This window comes from Pagrus pagrus (genome assembly GCF_965226575.1).
Source record: "Pagrus pagrus genome assembly, chromosome: 4".
NCBI lineage: Eukaryota > Metazoa > Chordata > Actinopteri > Spariformes > Sparidae > Pagrus > Pagrus pagrus.
The window spans coordinates 15,471,251-15,490,776 of NC_140188.1; the positions used below are offsets into that span (position 1 = coordinate 15,471,251).

General features: G+C 40.9%; 2 protein-coding genes across 4 annotated transcripts in view; both read left to right on the top strand.

Moving 5' to 3' along the window:
- Positions 1–7,893, top strand: part of rsrc1 (arginine/serine-rich coiled-coil 1) — a 124,208-nt gene extending 116,315 nt beyond the window's left edge. For both annotated transcript variants that reach the window (XM_084351147.1, XM_084351146.1), the window contains exons 8-10: positions 2,045–2,151; positions 4,939–5,046; positions 7,419–7,893. In XM_084351147.1, the coding sequence (XP_084207273.1) occupies positions 2,045–2,151; positions 4,939–5,046; positions 7,419–7,511 (308 nt within the window). In that variant the 3' untranslated portion in view covers positions 7,512–7,893. The remainder of the gene's footprint in view (positions 1–2,044; positions 2,152–4,938; positions 5,047–7,418) is intronic.
- An 841-nt stretch (positions 7,894–8,734) lies between these two features.
- On the top strand, positions 8,735–17,415 carry mlf1 (myeloid leukemia factor 1). Of its 2 annotated transcripts, XM_084351148.1 has the most exons (8): positions 8,735–8,953; positions 10,114–10,276; positions 14,290–14,334; positions 15,744–15,818; positions 15,916–16,044; positions 16,519–16,678; positions 17,016–17,154; positions 17,342–17,415. In XM_084351148.1, exons 1-8 carry the CDS (start codon positions 8,904–8,906, stop codon positions 17,388–17,390), a joined length of 810 nt encoding a protein of 269 aa, XP_084207274.1. In that variant the 5' UTR covers positions 8,735–8,903; the 3' UTR covers positions 17,391–17,415. The 2 variants fall into 2 exon arrangements, with proteins under 2 accessions (XP_084207274.1, XP_084207275.1); XM_084351149.1 differs by lacking the exon at positions 14,290–14,334 and having other exon boundaries at positions 8,736–8,953.
- Positions 17,416–19,526: the final 2,111 nt, after the last annotated feature.

A 19,526-nucleotide genomic window follows, 5' to 3' on the forward strand; every position in this document is an offset into this window, starting at 1 on the left:
TTAAATATCAACTTTGACCTCTCCGAGCTGCAGAGTGCGCTCGCCCAGCTCGAGTATTGATTTTTGTCTGCCTGTGAGCTTGCTAGGCCCGCACTCAAAGTCCATTATTTTTGATTTTCTCATGAAATACATATCTTTTCCCGCTGACATCTGACAAACAGCATATGGAAGTCATTTTATCTACTAATAATGTGTTTGTCAAAAAGTCTGAGGTCTTAATGGATTCCTGCAGCACACACGGACAGCCCAGCAACAGACGGGCCTGCCAAGGAGATGCTAGCAGATATGGGGTGTGTGTGTGTGTGTGTGTGCGGATACATATCAGCGTGGAGTTTTGTGTGGTAGTTTTTTATGTAGGGCATTCATGCTCAAAGGATGGCAGAGAAGGGGCAATTGAAAAAGTGAATTATTCGTGCTGAATTAATTGTCGGCCAGTCACAGGCGTTAGTTTTCATTCCAACACACGCAAGCTCATGCAGCAGCGAGCGGTGGTGATAGTGGTGTGAAGGACAGGCCACAGTCTCCAGGAGGATATTGGGCCAGTGTTCAGACTTCATCTAGCAGCCCAGTCAAGGTAATGACTATTTTTGGAGCCGCTGTGCGATGCGTCGCTGCTCACATCTTCCTGCACAGGATGACAAGCTGATAGTCTGTCATATAGGAAGGCTTAATTCCACTTGTCACTCAGTTGTCCAATTCTGCAGTGCATTTAAATCAAAACCGAGTTTGTTTGAGTGCTATTATGAACTATAATAGGGTGTGTGTGCCTTTAGTGTGTGTGTGAGATAGCATGTGATGCTCTGCTGTGAAAGCCGGAACAAATATTCATTTATTCATTAAACACCAGGGCCATGAAGATCTGTTGTGACACCCTTTCTGTAGCTGCTAATGGATTGAATTAATTCCTGCTATTAGCTCCAATTGCAGGCTGTGTGTGCTTCGGTGTGTGTGTGCGTTGCATGTGCGCGTAAATGCCAGCCACGTGTGTGAGTGCAAAGTATGTAAGTTTGCAAACACACATGTACATGTGGGAGTACTTATATCCTGATGTTCTACGCGTGTGTGTGTGTGTGTGTGAGAGAGAGAGAGAGTGTATGTGTGTGTGTACTTGTTTTCATGACACAGCCTACATGAGCGGAGCAGAGAAACATGGATGTGTGCTGGATTGACAGATCGAGAGATGGGAGAGTGCAGGAGAGGACGGATGGATGGTGGAGAGAGGGATGAATATTGACTGATCAGTGGAGAGATTGACAGCCAGAGAATAATGGGAGCATTCAGACTCGGTGTCTCTTTTTTTCTGCCGCTAACTTTCCTGGCACACCTATTTTTGCCCTCCTACGCTACGACGACTGCTCTTGAATTCTTGAAGTGATTTATTATCTGATATGCAGAATCCTGATGTGTTTATATCCGAGAGTCATTTACTGGAAACCCTTTTCTGTCTCTTTGTTTGATTGGACGAGCCAGAGCAAAATACTTTCTGATACATGAAAACTATATGAAACCTAATCACATTTAGTCTCCATAATGGAATTCCACTGCAGCGAGTTTGTGTTCATATTTTGATTATTTTAGAATGCATTATCCGAGTGTAATTCACTGTCTGGGTATTATCTTGTTAGTAGTTTTTTTATTCTACTTGCCTTTTGTAGCAGCTCAATGCCCTTGGCTAAGGAAGAGTCCTTTTTCATGGAGGCCGAGATTAAAATAGGGGAATATCAGATATTTCATATTGTGAGTGTCAAAGAGCATTATACAGAGAGATAACATACAATCAACTAAGCCCAGTCCAAATGAAATCTGGTGCCTTTCAGAGGATGACAAGGGATGCCTGACCCTGTGCGTGTGTGTGTGTGTGTGTGTGTGTGTGTGTGTGTGTGTGTGTGTGTGTGTGTGTGTGTGTGTGTGTGTGTGTGTGTGTGCACGTGCACCTGCGTGCGTGCATGCGTGCGTCTGTCTGTCTGTCTGTGTACATGTGTGTGTTTGTGGACGTGTGCATGCTTTTGTTGATCGCCTTCCTTCTGTGTGACATGTGTTTCAGAGGGAACTTCTCTAGAGGAGCAAGTGCGAAGGATAAAGGACATCGAGGCCATCGAGAGTGATTCCTTTGTTCCTCTGGCTTTCAAATCATCCAGGGATGATATAAAGGTGCGTTCTGTCTCTCTTTCTCTCGCTACCCCTCACTCTCGCTGTCTTTTCACTCTGTCTCTTATTGAATTTACCTCTCCGCAATGCTGTGCCGTCTGTCCAGAGACAGCCCAGACCAAATCAAACATTCATTCAGCGCCGTTTGTTCCGACCTGAGACGGTTTCATCAGACGCTCCACTGTTCGCCGCCTCCAAAGCGGCAGCACCCACACAAAAGCCACAGCAGGCAACAGCCATCCTGTGTCTTCCTCTCTGTGTCTCTCTCTCCCCCCTCTGGTGGTGCAGATGCAGACAAAACACAGAAGTCATTATTGAAATGTCTCTAAAGGAGCAGGAATTAGATTTGTTGGGGTCTCGTGGTTGTTTTGAAAAGGTAGGCAACAACATGTGACAGCAAACCTGCACAGACATTTGGGACACATCCTGGTGAGTCTGACAAAGGTCGAGACCCATGTGGCAGCATCTTGGACTGGACTAAGCCAATCTGCCCTGAACTGGACAGATTGCACATGGACAGTAGACTCTGCCTGAGAGTGTAACGCCTTTTTCACATATTGAACCTGAAACTTAACCAGGTTCATACTTCCAACTGGGGAGCAGCAGTTATTGTTCACATCTAGATCTCCTAAATGAAAAAAATCACGTCAGGTCTGTTCTCACATGTGTTTAACGTTAAGTCACCTCACACAACATGGTAAAGAAAGATGGAAATTTTCTTCTTTTAATCACTTGCTTTTTGAGAACAGAAGTGCTTTATTGAAATACAAATTCAACACATTTTTTATGACAGCTCTTCATCGGTTTTCAGATTAATCTCCTGGGTGTCGTCCTCATCATTAGTCAAATATTAATTAAGAGATCCACCGATTTATTCATCCACAGTTGGGAAGATTTCACAGTCTTTCAAAATCCTTCAGCTATATAACATCTTTTGCTGCAATAAAGAGGATAATGGCTGAATATACAGCGCATTTAACTGCAATAAAGCCGATATCATTAGGTTATTTCTTATTTAATGAACTGACAATTAAGTAAACCTCTTGAAACAAAACAGTGCCAGAGATTTTAAAGATTTCTAACAAGCGAGAATCGTTAGAAATGTATATTCAGCATATTAAGTCCAAGAATTGTGATGACCAGTTCAACTGTCTGATATCTGGCACATCACCATACTTATTAGCCAGCGTGTTTCATATCTCGCTCACTTTCAGTATCCTGCCAAAATGAATTTTAAATAGATCTTTCCAACTGGGTAAACATTTGCTCTGGGGCCGGTTCTAGAAGTGTTTGAAGCATGAATGGGCTTGGCAAAATATTAATTTTGATGTTTCTTCTTTATCAAGTACAACAAGGAGAGCAGGCCATCTTTCCAAATATTGGGCTTATTAAACGTTTAAGTAATACCTCCAGGGATGGAGAAGAGTCATTTCTAAACATCTCATATTCTTCTATCAGCCTGGACTCACAGCAACATGAAGAGGACAAAACGCCTTTGTCTTTATTCTAATTATTTTCAGGTCTAAAGAAAGGGGAACATACATTTCTATTGGCTTTAACTGTAAGAAAATGTGTTTATTGTTGCAACACAACTGATCATTGCTAAAGTGTCTTGAGGATGATTCTTTGAAGTGTTTGAATATGCTGATTTAGCACAATCAGACTCACTTAAAGAACATGTGAGGGGAGAAACACAATCACAGATAGATGACACAAAAGACTTAGATTCAGGATACAAGCTGATTACTATCAATACACTGCTTTCTAGAAGCATATTGCATGAGTCAGACATTCACTGCCATCTGCTGGACAAATGTTGTATTGCAGTTTACAATTCTTCTCTGTCTGCCAATTCTTGACTACATACTGAATGTAGGTCTGCAAGTATTTTCATTATTGATTAATCCGGTGATAAATTCACAATTACTCATTACATTTATTATTGCTTATAACAATGTCCAAAAGCCCAAAGTAACTTCTTCAAATTGCTTTTTTTTTGTCTCAACGAACAGTCGAAACCCAAAAATGTTCTCTCTCTTCATCTACTGTAATAAATGACAAAGAAAATAAGCAATTACTTACACTTAAGAAGCTGAAACCAGCAAATGTTTGACATGTTTGCCTGAAAAATGAATCAAAATAGTTGGCGATTAAATTGTCTTTATAGCGATGACTCGACTGATCGTTGCTGCTCTAACTAACTATATATATAATGTGTAATTTGTACCAATCTTTACATCATATTTTAAGTGTTAATTGACATAAATCTACAAACTTTAATGATTTGTGCTAACTTGATACTTCTTGTGCTCCAAGATCTTCATGTGGCTATTTGCAGTGTATTCACATGTTTTGCAGCCTTGAGTAGTGTCTCCGTTTCCTTTTGCATTTTATGAATGCTGTTTGTAAAGTAGGCAAGATACTTTATTGAGCCCTCACCAGTGAAATTCACTTTGTACAGCAGCTCATGACTCAGGAGAAGAGGGGAAAGAAAGTGATTAAATGATGAATGAAAATGAACCAAGACAAAGCAAGACAAAATTAGAATAATACAAAAATAACATAAATATAAAAAAGACTATATCTCTTTACCTGTACAGATATGACTGGAATAAATAGCTGCAAAGGTAAAATGCATCCATCATTGTACAGGATACAAACCGGAATCGCACAAGAAATCAATATATTAATTTTCCTTTTTTAACAGTTTGTGTTTTGCTCACGTAAATGTTTGTGCGACTCATTTTTGACTCTTTTTTTCTCATTCTGTGTATACTTCTGTGAGTTCAGACCGAGCCAGCTGAGGTGAAGCTGGAGTCCGACCGGGCAGATTCTCAGGATGTCGATCTTCCCATCTCCATCGTCTATAACGACACCGACACGCTCGCCCATCCCAGTGTAAGTTCACACACGCACAAGGCAAACTTTCACTGCTTGGTTTAGATTTTCACAAGCTGTCATGCGGTTCAATAACTCAGACTTTTTAACACCCATCAAAGCAACTTCCAATCCTCTGGCACAGCTAAAGTTGATCTTGTCATTTTATCTTTTGGTGCCTTCTTGTTTTTATGAGCATGGTGCTTATTGATTGGTGGACAAACTTTGCGAACTTTTTGCTGCTGCTACTGTCACCGCCACCGCTATTTACACCATTCCTGCATATTCTTACACTGTGCTCCGTATTGTATGGGACACTGCGGTATAGTAGATTATAGCCTCCTAACATCACCTCCTCCGCTGCCTGTAGACCAATGATGAAAAACGAGAAGGAAACTTTAAACTCCAATAACGCTCCCTGGGGCTTCCCAGTCATCTATCTCCACTGGGGAAACTAAGTTATGGCCTGACGTATGCAGATAAACCCCTCAAATACACACACACACACACACACACACACACACAACGCCCCCCAGCACAAATGCACACACATACACACACACCCTCAGACAGGCTGATGTATGGTAGCAATATGCCCCAGGCGGGCCCCGGCCTCAGCTTCAGCTCCAGCTCCACTTCCAATTAGAACAGATGAGTCCCATTAGCCCGGCCCAGATACTGTCATCCCACACACACAGCCTCATTAGCACCGTGACACCAGCGCAGGGCCGACAGACAAGAACTCACTGGTGTTGAATCTAACACACAGATAACATGCAGCGTAGGTTTAGGAATGAAGGATTGACGTGGCCGCGGGTCGCTTCTACAATCTGCATAGTAATAGACACACATCATCACAGAGATGTACAGTATGTACACATAGGCAGCATGTCGACATTAACTCTCACACAAACACACACAGTGGATATAGAAATGATCTTCCAATTTCTCCCTATGCTTCGCTGCCTTGCTCCTCAGTCTCATAGTCATTATGTTACTTCCTAATAAACAGATGCCTTCATTCATCAGACACTCGCAGCAGCAGTTTTATCGCCCTCGTACAATCAATATCATCGCTGCCGGTGATGTACTGCGACGAATACAAGTCACATGTGTTGGCCTTTTCTGTCACCAGGCTAACACACTGCCAGGCACACAGAACTAGATGAGTTATGTGTTCAAAATAAAGTTATTTTCTAATTTTTTTCCTCATGGGGTAGACAGAGAAAGACTAATAAGACATGTAAGATACCACAGCCTTCACTCTAGTATTAGAGCGTTATCACTGTGACTCACAAGTCCACACTGAAGTCACATGGGCGTCAGTGGGCAGAACTGTCAACTCTGTGCCAGGCTCAGAAACTTACTAGGAAAGAGAGCTCATTAATTTCTGTCGCATTCTTCACGTGATGAAGCGGCCATAACACTACAGATACATCACAGTCATCAAGAGTTGGTAATGACTCAAGTGCAAGAGAAAACATAAGGATACAGCTTACATTGTCCTTGGTGAATTCAAAAGAAGCAAACGTTGCTTTTTTTCAGTTTACAACACAGCACAACAACACAGTAAATGTCATATTTTTGGGGGCCTTGGACTGATGTCGAACAAAACACAACATTTGATTAGGAAATCCTTAAGAGAATTTTTCACTGCTCTCTGATGTTTTTAAGACCAAACGATTAGTTCACTCAGATTATGATTTCGTACCTTTTCATATCAGGAATGTTAAAGATATAACACGTCAGATTTCTTCATTAAAATGTCGATAAGGCCTTTGTTTTATATTTTATGGAGATGTGTAATAGTGTTTGTTTTTTTTAACAATGAAGACAACAACTCCCATGGTCCCATTCTACTTGCATCTTTTGTTTTGTTTAGAATGAGAGACCTCTAACAGCAGAAGAGACCAAATCATTAGTTCACTCAAGATTGATTTAATTATCATTATACAACAAAATGATAGCCATAATCCATCCATGCTACAACTTTATGCTAAAACAAAATTATATAAATGGATGATTAAATAACAAATTATAAGAATAAAAAAGAATTATTTCAGGTAGGGTGTGGAGGATTAAAGTGATAATGAAAATGATAAAAGTGATATTTAATATTTTTCAGTGAACTCAATTGTTCCATTTGTCCAGGCCTAACCCTATCATTAAGAAATAACTTATTCTGATATTCTTATTCTTGTTCTTGTTTTGTTCTACTGAGATTTCTATCTATCCAGAGCCATTTCTATCAAAGCACAACATACAAAATAAAGCAACACTGGTTCTTCAGTCCAGTACCTGATGTTGAAGTCTAACCTACAGTTAAACCCTTTGTGGTTCCCTTTAGTCTTGTGGTTGCTGTTAGTAACATTTCCTCTTACTCCATCCTGCAGTTGTACATGGACAAGGAGAAGGCCGAGGAGCTGTGGCTCAACAGACTGATCTCGCTGAGGCAGGAGAGGCTCATGGGAAGTCCTGTGACCTAAAGGACACCAGAAACCCAGAGGATCCTTCTTGTTTGCTTGTGTGGTTAAAGTTGATTTCATTGTGTCTCAATCCCTGCCATTTTCTGTGTGTCTTTAGGATATGACAATGTTTCTTACTTTACACCCACTCATTTTTGTGGCCTATTGTAAAAACTTGTGAGAAATAAACAGTTTTTGGGCCTTATGTGTTTTTTATTTTGTCAAAGTTGATGTAATTGGATTAAACAAGCTGCTGTTCTTTATTTGGCTTCATTTAATTTTATTGAAGGAAGATCTTGCAGTCAGATGATCTGTTTTACCATGTAGATGAAGCATTTGATATATTTTGTCTTTTGTAAACAACTCGGTAAATAAAGCTTGCTGTGAAGTTTTTGAGTGAAAACTGGCTTGTGTTTTTGTTGTTGAATGATGGAGGTTGAATTGATAGAAACTTGTATCATGTTGCAGCATCTTCAGATAGATACAGATAAATGAGTCACCCTGTCACACAGTAACTTATTAAAAGTAGCCTGACTCACTCTGAGGTAACCCTCTCTCTTTAGTCTGCATCAGGATTGACATAAAACTGGATTAAACTTCTCAACTTCTCTTAACTTTACCTTCCTCTTAAAATATATACCATTCAGTGATTTATGTTTATGTTTATTCAGTGTCGCTGTTTGAGCAGGGATTAAAGACATTGCACAGTCCACACTCAGACCTATTTGCGGACCAGCCAGATGGTAAACCTATACTGAGTCTGGGACACGGTGTGTCACTGCCGGACCCTCCAAATAGTCGGCGTTGTAATGAAATAATATAAGAATGTACAAAATGATTTGTTAAGGCGAGCGCATAGATGAGCTTTGTGAGTGCCCTCTTCACATGTGCTCCCACATGTCTTCACACCCTACAATTACACAACCAAGAATCACTTCATAACAGTCTGGTAATTTAATCCTACAGAGTTGCAGAGTGTGATTTCTTCCTCATTATGGATCTTTCTGATGCCTTACTAGCTGCATATAAACTACACAGTCCCTGTGAGGGTGCATTAGATAAGCACACAGCTGATTTTTTGGTCACAGGCACAAGAAAGTTAAGAAAATTTGAGCTTTATCAGAAATTTCTAGGGTACCGTTGCCATGGCAGCCACCCACAACACACAGCCCCGCGGACAGACCCTATTCAAAGCTCCGAATAACCAGCCAATCAGAGAGCCGGATTCGCGTCACATGGCCGGTGTCACAGTGAGTTTGGTTGTGAATCATATCGCATGCCAGCCCCCTCCGTGGTAACATTACCGAGGCTGAGCGCTGAAGCTGAGGCACCTGCGGCTGAACGGATTATTTCTTGAAAAATATTTATCTCAGTTTTGTTTCATTTTGTTTACAGCTTCAAAAGTCCGCGGAAATGTTCAACAGTAATCATCTCAGGGAGTTTGATGAGGATCCGTTCTGGTCGTAAGTAACGTTAGCTAAATTACACTTGTTTTAAATCAGTTATAACTGTTATTGTTTCGGCTTGTGGGTTGTTAAAATGATACACTCAAAAAAAAAACTCTGTTACTGTAATAATAAGCAATTGAGGTGCTATTTATAGGGTCTATCTACTTCAGGACTGTGCGTAGAAAAACCCAGACAAACTCTAAAGTGTACCTACAAGCTAATAATGTAACACAGAAAGCTGACGTTATTGTTTTTTTTATGCTAGGCTAACGTTAAAAAAACGAGCGAGTCACTGGAATTAAGGTAAAATTCAGTGCCACTTTTAATTATTATTTTTATTTAAACGAGACGTCGATATATAAGGCCCAACGTTAGCTTAACTCTGTGTCTATCATTTTTAATTAACGTTGGCTAACTAACTAACTAGACTTGAGATCTAAAAACTGATTAGAAAAAGTGGCTACCTACAAATAACTAATGGTGAACAGCCTGTAAACTGTCATGTTACAAACACTCTGTATTGACAAAAATGAAATTAATAACTTGCTATCGCTACATTAAATTTAAACCAAATTGCTGTCATGCTTATAGCTAGCTGAATGAAGTAGCACCAGTAGCCATGTCTGCTAAAAGTTAATGGAACCGTTACCTAACAGCAGCTGCTGTAAGATGGTGTGGACTGCTGTGACGGCAAACACTGATTTTAAAATAACTTTTATCTTTTTAAAGGTAAATCAAAAATGCCAAACTGAATGTGTTTTTAAATTTTGAAACAGGTTTGTAAAATTTTAGTTAGCAAATAAAAAGGTACAGTTTTTAGGAACAGAATTAGCAGTATAATTTAAAGAAAGTTATTGGTAATTGATCATTTCTGAATACTGTCTACACTTACACTGTGTGCCACAGTCACTTTGACTTATTGCATGAGTGAACACCTGCTGCGTTAGTGTGGCCACACTTGACCCGACTTCTAAGGCTGAAATCATATTAGGAGTGCTTCCTATTTCAATGTGTTGTGTTCATCCAAGAATGTGTCTGTAATGGGCTCCAAGCTGGCATCGGTGATAGAAGTCACTAAATGTAGGAGTACAGTATGTGGAGAAGAGACGTTTTCTTTTCCTCTTTGCAGTTTGCAGAGATTCACTTTCTCTTCACCCCCTTTTCTTCTGCCATAGGGATCCATTTCGGGCTCACAGGGATCATATGCGGCACATGATGCGCAGCTTCTCTGAGCCATTCGGCGGGCCCTTGATGCCCAGTATAATGGATGGGAGAAGCCGTGGTAGTGAAGTGGCAGAGCACCCTAGCTCATCCCCTGCGCTGAGGGACGAACACAGGGTGAGAACGTGCATTTGAAGAAGCACAACTTTTACAGTTTTGAGTGTTTGTTCTACTTGTGGATTCGAGTTATGGGTGATAAAGCTCTCCATATGTGTGTGCAGACACGTGACTGACTAGCCTACATGCATATCATTTGGGTCAATGTGGGACGAAGGATTCTCTCGTACAGTCAGCCCCTGTGACCCTCTCTGCCCACTTCTCATGGCCTTATAACCATAGAAGATTAGCGTTTAGAGGAAGTGCTAAGTTTGCTAAGGTTATAGTGGAAGCTTGCCACTGGCAGCGTAACTGGAGCACCACTCACTGAGGTATGGGGGGCCATGTGAGTCTCTCTGGTTTAGTGGAAGGGCAACCCCCTTGGCCTCTCTGGACGGTTATATCTAGCCCTCAGGAGCCCTATTTATAGTGCATTGTTCCACTGACACACTGCTTTCTCGCAAATACAAGCAGACTTCTTTAACACCTGAACCAATAGGACCCCAGAGAATTCTGCATTTCTCTGTTGAGATGAACTGCTGCTGAAAATAACAGTTTATGTTGATATCAATCTGGTGTTGGCCTAGTTGACATCTTAACTTAAATATAGTTTGTCTCCACACATATCTTTGATTATGTAGACTTTCATGGAGGATAAGTCTGTAGAAGCTGAGGCCTTTAAGTACTTATGGACATATTTTTTGCTCTTGACATATTAATTGTGCAGCATTGTCATGAAAATGCAAGAAGGCAGGCAGGGGTTAGTCTTGGTCTGCCACATTTTGCACCCGTTAACCTTTCCCAAATCAAATCAGCCCCTGTGCTGCTTTATATCCCTGCTAATTCCAAATTAGTCCCTGTCACCTGTTTTAATCCCACCACCTCATGAAAGCCTGTATATTTATCCTTGATAATGACTTTCATCAGAAGCCTAGCCTAAATAGCCAGCAACCTGCTTTCTCTGTATTAGCATCATGCCATTAACTAGCTAATGCCAGCTGAGGAGGGGCTCTGAGTGAGCACTTGACTAATGACCTCAGTGACAGTGGGTGAAATGGAGCTACACTGCAAAATGCCCTTCAAAACAAACTTATAAACTCTTCTGGTAGGAGTTAGATGCTGTTTTTGTAAATGATTTTGATAAGATGTTGTTTACTTATGAGTTTGATAGCAGTATCTTAGTCAATTGGCAGAGTTTCTTTTCTTTTTGGAGGAATCGCCGGAAGTTATGTGTTAGGTGTAAAGTCATGCTGCACAAAAACAAAGTATGGTTCTGTTGAGCTGCATCACGAGTGGCAGGCAATTCACCGTTTTTCTTGATTCATACACAGAGATGCAGATGAGATCTTTGCAGTTTGAAAGAAAAAAGATTTCCATAGCTTAGATGTCTAGACTAATTTGTTTAGTGTCACAAATGATATATATACAGTATAGCATATGGAAAATGAAGGCTGACTGGCGATCTAGTCAGACTGGTCCCACTTCTATCTGCTTTCATGTCTCCATTATACACTAAATGAGGTGATAAACTCATGTTTTGTCCTGTCTTCTTGGTAGCTGTGACTCTGAGGACAGTGGTGCCAAAAATAAATGCTAGGGGGTGGGAAAGTAGTCATCTTCTGCTTTAAAGATATAATATATAACATTTATGCATTAAAATTTCTAGAAACAACTAGATCTTTGATGTATATTTTGTTGGGTTGTATACTTATTATGTAAACTACATTATCCCAAATGTTACCAAGAATGTTCAAACCCAGAGAAATACGTAAGGCTTTATTTGATCGCCTGACGCTATGTTTGCCAGAGAGCGGTGAAGGAAGTCTGCAAAATTGACTAAACGTAGTGTGAATTAAACTTTAATACATTACCTTGAATGTGAACATTTCTTAGAAAGTTTTTTATTGACAAGCGTGGATGTTTAACATGAAGACAACATCTCCCATGATCCCAAACTACTTCACAATGTCAAACGATGTCCTTCGTTATTCATTGAGAGAGCTTGGCGGCATAAATTACACACTGCGTTTAAAGTAAACTGAATTACCATAAGTATCTACAGTTTTTGTCAAAGAACTCAGCTCTCTAAGTCCCTTCACACACTCATTTATGTGAAGATAAGGAGCAGTCTTGTGGTGCCCAGCAGTGGTCAGAGGGCCGAAGCTCTGGTGCCGAGTTGTTGGCTTTGTAAAGGCATGTGTGCGGATGTCATGGACACTCTGTTTTCTCATTGTTGCTCTTTCGGTCCATCTGTTTGGCAGACCGTGCCTTGGCAGTGCTGGTGCATTAGCAGCTAGATGACAGACAGCTCGCTCTCATACTGCTCTCCAATATCACAGGCACAAATGTGCACACAGAAATGCATACACAACACAAACAGCACTGAAACATGCTCACAAGCACAATTACACACAGTCACAGCGAAATAACACAGACACACTGGCATGCAAATACACACACATAGGAAATTCATACACACACATTGGCCACATATTGCTGGAAGGCTTGTACGTCTTGTATAAGCTTGCTAAGCATTAGATTCCCAATGGGAAAAGAAGCTCTGTCTTACCTTCCAAAGCTGCTGTGAGTTCTCACATTTCCCAGTCTCTCGCCAAATCCACTACCTTGTTCATATCACCTTTCAAAGCACTCATTCATCTGAGTTTATAAAAGTACTGTCGAATGACAATCGAGCATCATTACAAGTGATGCACTTGCTTTGATTCTGTGGTTTGGTACTGAGCAAGACTGGCGATGCTAGAGCTGAAAGGTAGAGCTGATGTCCTCTTTGTTGTCGATCTATACAAGTACATAAGTAGTGTACAAGTCAGATTTTCTTCCTGCTCTGGCTCTCTGCCGAAATAAAGTGAGAAGTAAAGTTTGGCAATGTGGATATAAGCGCTTCCCAAACTGCTCATTCACCTACAGCCGCTTTAAAAACATCACAGTCACCATAGTCAGATTCAGTGACTCCTTTTATTCTCTGTGATCGAGTTCTGAAAGGACAGATTTGACAAAATGCCTCGAGCTCCCTGGTAATGCGCCACTTCCAAGGAGCTATGTGTCTGCAGCACAACCTCACATTGCCTTTTAAGCATGAATCATATCTACGGTCCCCTGCGGTGTAACTCATAGCTCCCGCAGGAGCAGGAGCAGCCTGCCTCAGAGGGCACAGTGGCAGGTCCAGTATCAGATTGAGAGTGAGATAGAAAAGAGAATGTCAATCTGCAGTTGTCCAGACAGCCTAAAATAATGTGTTAAAGACCAGTGGGTCTACGTTCCTTATTTTGCACCCTCAATCTCTCCTCTGCTCAACCCCACTCTAAATATAATGCTGCCAGATATGTAACTGGCATTTATTAGTTCATACATGCCACACTGGGATAAAATTGGCTGCGTGAGGCTTGAGAGATACTGGTCAGGAGCGTTTTACATCAGCTTGACATTTGAAAAGAGCTGAGAGAGCAGCCTTGGACTCTCCGACCCCTGTTAGATCCCTGTCCTGACTGGCCGGTCCAGCCCACTGCAGCCTTCCTAGAATCAAGCTCAGTTTCAGTGTTAAACCCACGCTAATCTCTGGCAATGCGACCCAATTACACATGGAACACAAGTCATTCAACACCCCACTGATTACGCACAATACCCCTGCACATCACACGCCATAGCGAGGACCGTTGAGATGCTTATCCAGAGCCACAGGGTCATAAACACCTGTGGTTTTGGCCCAGAGAACACAGGCTGTGGCTGCAGGCTGCTCCCTCCTCACCGGCCTGTCACTCCTTGGTTCTTGCACTCCCAGAGGGTTCACGGCCTTGGAGGGGTTGTGTTTAAGGCCAGGGGGAGGGAGCTGTGTGTCTGTGTCAAGGGCTTAGTGACAGATGTAAGACAACCTAACAGCTTACTGGCAACAACCGCAACAAACATGCAAAAAGTCTACATGATGTGTGTGTGTGTGTGTGTGTGTGTGTAACATGCTATGATACATGATATAATATTATGCTATGTTAATAAACTGATATTGTTTGAATCCTCAGGATATGAGCCGCTCATTGTTACCCTTTGGCAGTTTTGACAGCACGGTCAGTAGAGTCTTCTGCTGTTCACATATACTGTCATATGAGTTTCTTACTTTCTCACAAGTGCATGCTCTCTCTATAACTGACTCTGTACATTACTTATTGACTAGTTGCAGTCAGTAAAATGGTCACAGTGTTTCCTCTTCATTCACTACAAATTCTATATAATATTTAAAAAAATCATTACAGGCAGAATCAGTAGGATAAAAAAAAAAACAATGTGTAGACTTCTTATTTGACTGCGTTCATCACGTTTCAGGCAGTAGGTGTGTAGCCCCTCAGCCAATAACAGTGTGCATGGTGTGAGGGTGCTGACTCTATAAAGATGTAGCGATCGGGTGCTAGATCATAAGCACCCATCCAAGAGGATGTTTCTGGTGCCACTAAGCTAGGAAAGAGGAGGCAACTTCGAATATTGTATCGACAAACCGCAACCAACAAATCCCACTCATTCTGCCCTTAAAGTACACTGTACCCCAGGGGCCATAACAAGAAAGATGCCTGGTCCACATACTGTATAAGGGGGCATCAAGTTTAACTGTGAAACATATACATAAGATTGGTAGAAATTTACAGATGATGAGGAAGATGTTAGGAAATAATTTGTCCACAAAAAAAAGCAATTCTTATGGAAACACTGTGACCAGTATGTAGAATGTGGAATGACCAGTAGGTTTCCTTCTGAGGTTTGCAAAAATCTGTACTGTTCTTGAATGCAGCATCCTTATCCATGTTCCTTTGCATCTATTTTAAAGAGGTCTGCTGTACAGGGTCTGTTTCTGTCAGATGTGGGTCTATTTAGGCAGAAAAATGGGCTGCACCCTTACAGAATATCTGATATGAACAAATATTGAATGCATGGTGATTGATGGCATCTTACTGTGACATGCATGACTGACTCGAGTGGTGAGGACAGTTTTTCCTGGCTCAAAGGTGGTACCTCAACTGTGACCTACATACACTTTTTTTTCTTTTCTTTTTTAAATAGGAAATTAAAGGTGAACATGAACTGATTCCTAAAAAAAACAAATAATATAAATAATACACTTTACAAGGTCATTAATACGACAAGCAACACATTTTCGACCTTCCCTATCCAGGACAAACCCCTTAATAAAGACGTACTGTAAATATCTTGTTTATTTGCATGCTTGACTTGAATTCTAGCTTTGTTATGAATGTTACTAGGTCACATATATTGAAGTGATAAAATGTGAATGTCCTGGTTACAGTGTCCCAGATGGCACACATGTAAGACACATTTAGAACACTACTCTCTCCGTGCGTGTATGTTTGTACACATGATGGAGTTGTTTATGAGCTGTTAACGCCTTGTGACCATGTGGCATACAAGCCAAGCCTTTTCAACTCTTATGGCATTTGATTGTTTTTTTCTTCTTGTGTTTGCACAGGACATGATGAGGAACCCTTTCGGCATGTTCGACAACGTGATGTCCAACATGAGAAACAGGATGCACAGAAACTTTGTGAGTTCATAACTTTGTTTTCTCTTCCTTTTCTGTTTTCATGCTTTCCCTGACTGCTGAAGCTGTCGTTTCTTAACTGCGTGTTTGTGTGTTTCAGGAGAACATGTCCACAGATTCAGACACCCACTCATTCAGCTCCTCATCAGTCATGACATATTCGAAGGTTGGAAATGAGCCTCCCAAGGTCTTCCAGGCGAGCACATCGACGCGCCGTGCCCCCGGAGGGGTAAGTTCCCCATCACATGATCTTACTACATATCACAGTACATTAGGGCACAGTTTAGTACATTGAGCTTGGAGAAGTAAATCTGTCTGCAGAGGATTCACTCATTCTATCAATTCTGAGTGATTATGGTGATAACGTCCCCTTGGCCTTTCCTTGTGGGAACATTATTGTAAACAAACTCTCCCAGTGGCATATAATGGCTCTGTTCCATTAAGGTGTGCCAGAAATCATTTCAGTCATCCTGCATGCACAGTACAAGAACCCTGGAACTGCCACTCCTAAATGGAATGCAGCCATTAAGACTATTATTAGCCGCACTTGTGTTTTACTGGTCAAACTGTCAAACTGTTTAGACTCTGACCTGACTGTTTATGGAAAGGAACTAAACATGTTGATTACTAATCTATGGGATGAATATGCTTTTTCACGGACCAGCTGACGTGTCTCATGGGCTTAATAATGTTGTATCTCCAGATCAAGGAGACCCGGCGAGCACTTAAAGACTCCGAGAGCGGTATGGAAAAGATGGCCATTGGTCACCACATCCAGGACAGGGGACATGTTGTTGAGAAGAAGTACAACAAGAAAACAGGAGAGAAGGAGTTCATCCAGGACTTTGAGAATTTGGATGAATGTATGTTAAAGTAATATTTCTAGGAGCTATTTCGGAGATGATTCTGGGAAAAAATCAGACTTATGTTAATTGCTTCTACATAAATAAAATATTAAGACACCACTACAGTGATTGGTTAAAAGTACATCTAGCCATATGTCATCAATTTTTGTCCCTTCATTACTTTTCAGATATCCGTGACTCAGTGAAGTAGAATGTGGTCAGATTATAGATCCTAGATTATGCTTTTTTGTAATTTCAGGGGACTAGTTAAGAACACCAGCCAGTTGAACATTATTCCACTGTAAATGCCATTGACAGAATGTTGTCTAACATGATCCTGATCCCCCACCCGCAGCTGAAGCACAGTCATTTGACGATGAGTGGCAGCAGGAGTTGTCCAAGTTTCAGTCATCTGGCCCCATGTCTCGCCTGGAGGCACCCCGACTCCGTGGTGTTCACCAGGCAGCCATCGCCGGCCCTGAGCAGGCTAACAGGTCAGTGTTATGTGCTTGGACCCCATGTAGTGTTGAAGACAGGTCAGAATCCGCTGGTCAAGATCAAATGACAAACTAGTGGGAAACACCGATTGCACACACATACAGCATGCTGTATTAAGCATATTATCATGTTATGATGCTGCAGTTAATTTAGCTTTTGTGTTTGTTATTTTTTCTTCCACAGACACCAATCAAAGGGAAACGTGAAATTCTCAGACTCGACAGAGCAGTAAAATTTCTATTTGTTTGCTTCTTAAAGTCTTTGAAGTGTCATACAATACACTGGTGCCCTGTACCCACACTCACACTCACACTCACACACAGGTTTAATCAACAAGATAGACTGAATCAGAAGGTAACGACCCAGATTTTTCAATATTTAAGAGGCTTTACGTTTCACATTACTGCTTCCCACTTCCAAAGCACGCTGCACAATATGAAAAAAATCTTGCCAATAATTAAAAACCAGCTGAAAATGGCTGTCCCATTACAGTGGGCATTTATTTTGCTTTTTCATGGGTTTTTCGTGGATTACATTGGGTATAACAAAAGCAGGAATTGTCGCTGCAGGTTTATTTTTATGCCATAATGGTATTAACCTAATATGAAGGCAGTTCTAAAATCAGGTAGAAAATATAAAATCCTGTGATATGCTTTGGAGAATAGTTGTCAGGAAATAACAGTATATATGATTTGTAGTGTGCTGGCTGTTGAACATGCAAAACCAGAAGTGTAATTCTTCCACAATATTAAAAGTCCCACATTATTTATGTCATACTGTCTATTGCTGCAGCACCTCTATTCATCCTCTGTCTGAAAGCTCTGTTATAGTGTCTGTCTCTTTAAGGCCCCCGTCCTAAAAAGGCCAGTCTGTACTTATTGGTCATCTCTTAAAGGCCTGAGCATAAACCATCCACTGTGTTCCTTTATCAGCTCTGCCGCTGTTTTTGTAACCACAGTCACGCTGGGGGTTTGGCTGAAGGCGGTGACTGTATAGTTGTGGCATCACAACCTTACACAAAGTCCCGACGGCTCATTTAAAGGCACAGTTTCTGAATACAGGCTGTGTGCATTGAGCGTTTTGATACTTTGACAGTTTTTTATAGCACCTAGACCTGCCTTATAATATAAAAATGGACATGGAAATCTCACGCTCAACAATATGGGACCTTTAATACTCTTATAAGCTTATAGGACAGTACAATAAAGGCACAAATGGCCCATAGTCTTTCTCAACAACAAGGGTCATTAGTATTTCTATGGATGTAATGGTGTTGCACCAAAATAAACGATGTAAGAAATATATTGATGTGTAATTAAGGATCACATGAACTACACATATTACACTGTAAAAACCAGAGAGCAAATAATTTGTATAATTTTGCATCAGATAAACAGAATTTGCTGTATGTAAGATATTCTGATGATGTCATCTGTTTCTCACATTTCATTTTCATAATGCAACAAGACACAAAAGGAAGTGTCTTATGGACTGTTGCACTTAGACGATGTCTACATTGTCTTTTGTAATTATATTGTCAAGTATCCAATGCTCTAGATATGTATTTTATCTGCTGTAATCTTTGTAAAAAGAAATAATACTACTCTTCCCTTTTTATATGTTACTTCTCTTGTTTTTCATCATATGAACTCTGTGCTGCATTGCACAATTTAGTATATATGACAACGTCTGGATTGTTCTCAATAATTCCAGCTTTGCTCTTGTATATTTTTTCAAGCTTTAACAGTAAGTTCTGTGTCACATCAGCACAGACTATTGTCTGAAAATAAACATGTAAAAAAATGAAGATTGTTTGGTGTTTTTGTCCATTTCTGTTTGTATGTGACCATAGGCCTGCAGAGGGTCTATGAAGAGTGTGAGTGTGTATTGTGATGAACCTCTCGTTGTGCCTGTTTGGTGGTGACCCAGGGCAGTATTTTTGGATCCAAGCACTTGTCAGTAACTCAGATTGGTCTGAGATGTAACACAGCTGCAAGCCCACCAGGCTCGCCTCTCACGTGCTTGTGTATCAGACTTCATTAATCCCTTCAGCTTCAACATACAGATAGCAAAGAATCGAGAAGCCTCTGACCAATATATAACTCAACAAGGATCCAAGTGTAAGCCGAGTCCTCACTCAGTCCAGAAATACTGAGCACTATCCTTAGTACGTTTATGTAACATGGAAGATGAGCCATTCAAGAGAACTTCTATCACTATCTCACACAAATCCCTGTAATGGGTGAGAGAGATGACTGACGGGCTTTACAGCTTCAAAGATAATAACATGTTCACTGAAACCCTGGAAATCAGTGACCATGATAGATAGTGCAAGCTCTTAACAACTTCCCCTCCACCCGAAAAAAAT

Excerpts from the sequence above, each read along its gene's own strand:
- mlf1 (XM_084351148.1), top strand. The coding sequence starts at position 8,904 with ATGTTCAACAGTAATCATCTCAGGGAGTTTGATGAGGATCCGTTCTGG. Across the intron at positions 10,277-14,289 it reads CGCTGAGGGACGAACACAGG|GATATGAGCCGCTCATTGTT; the intron begins GTGAGAACGTGC and ends TTGAATCCTCAG. Across the intron at positions 16,679-17,015 it reads CTTTGAGAATTTGGATGAAT|CTGAAGCACAGTCATTTGAC; the intron begins GTATGTTAAAGT and ends CCCCACCCGCAG.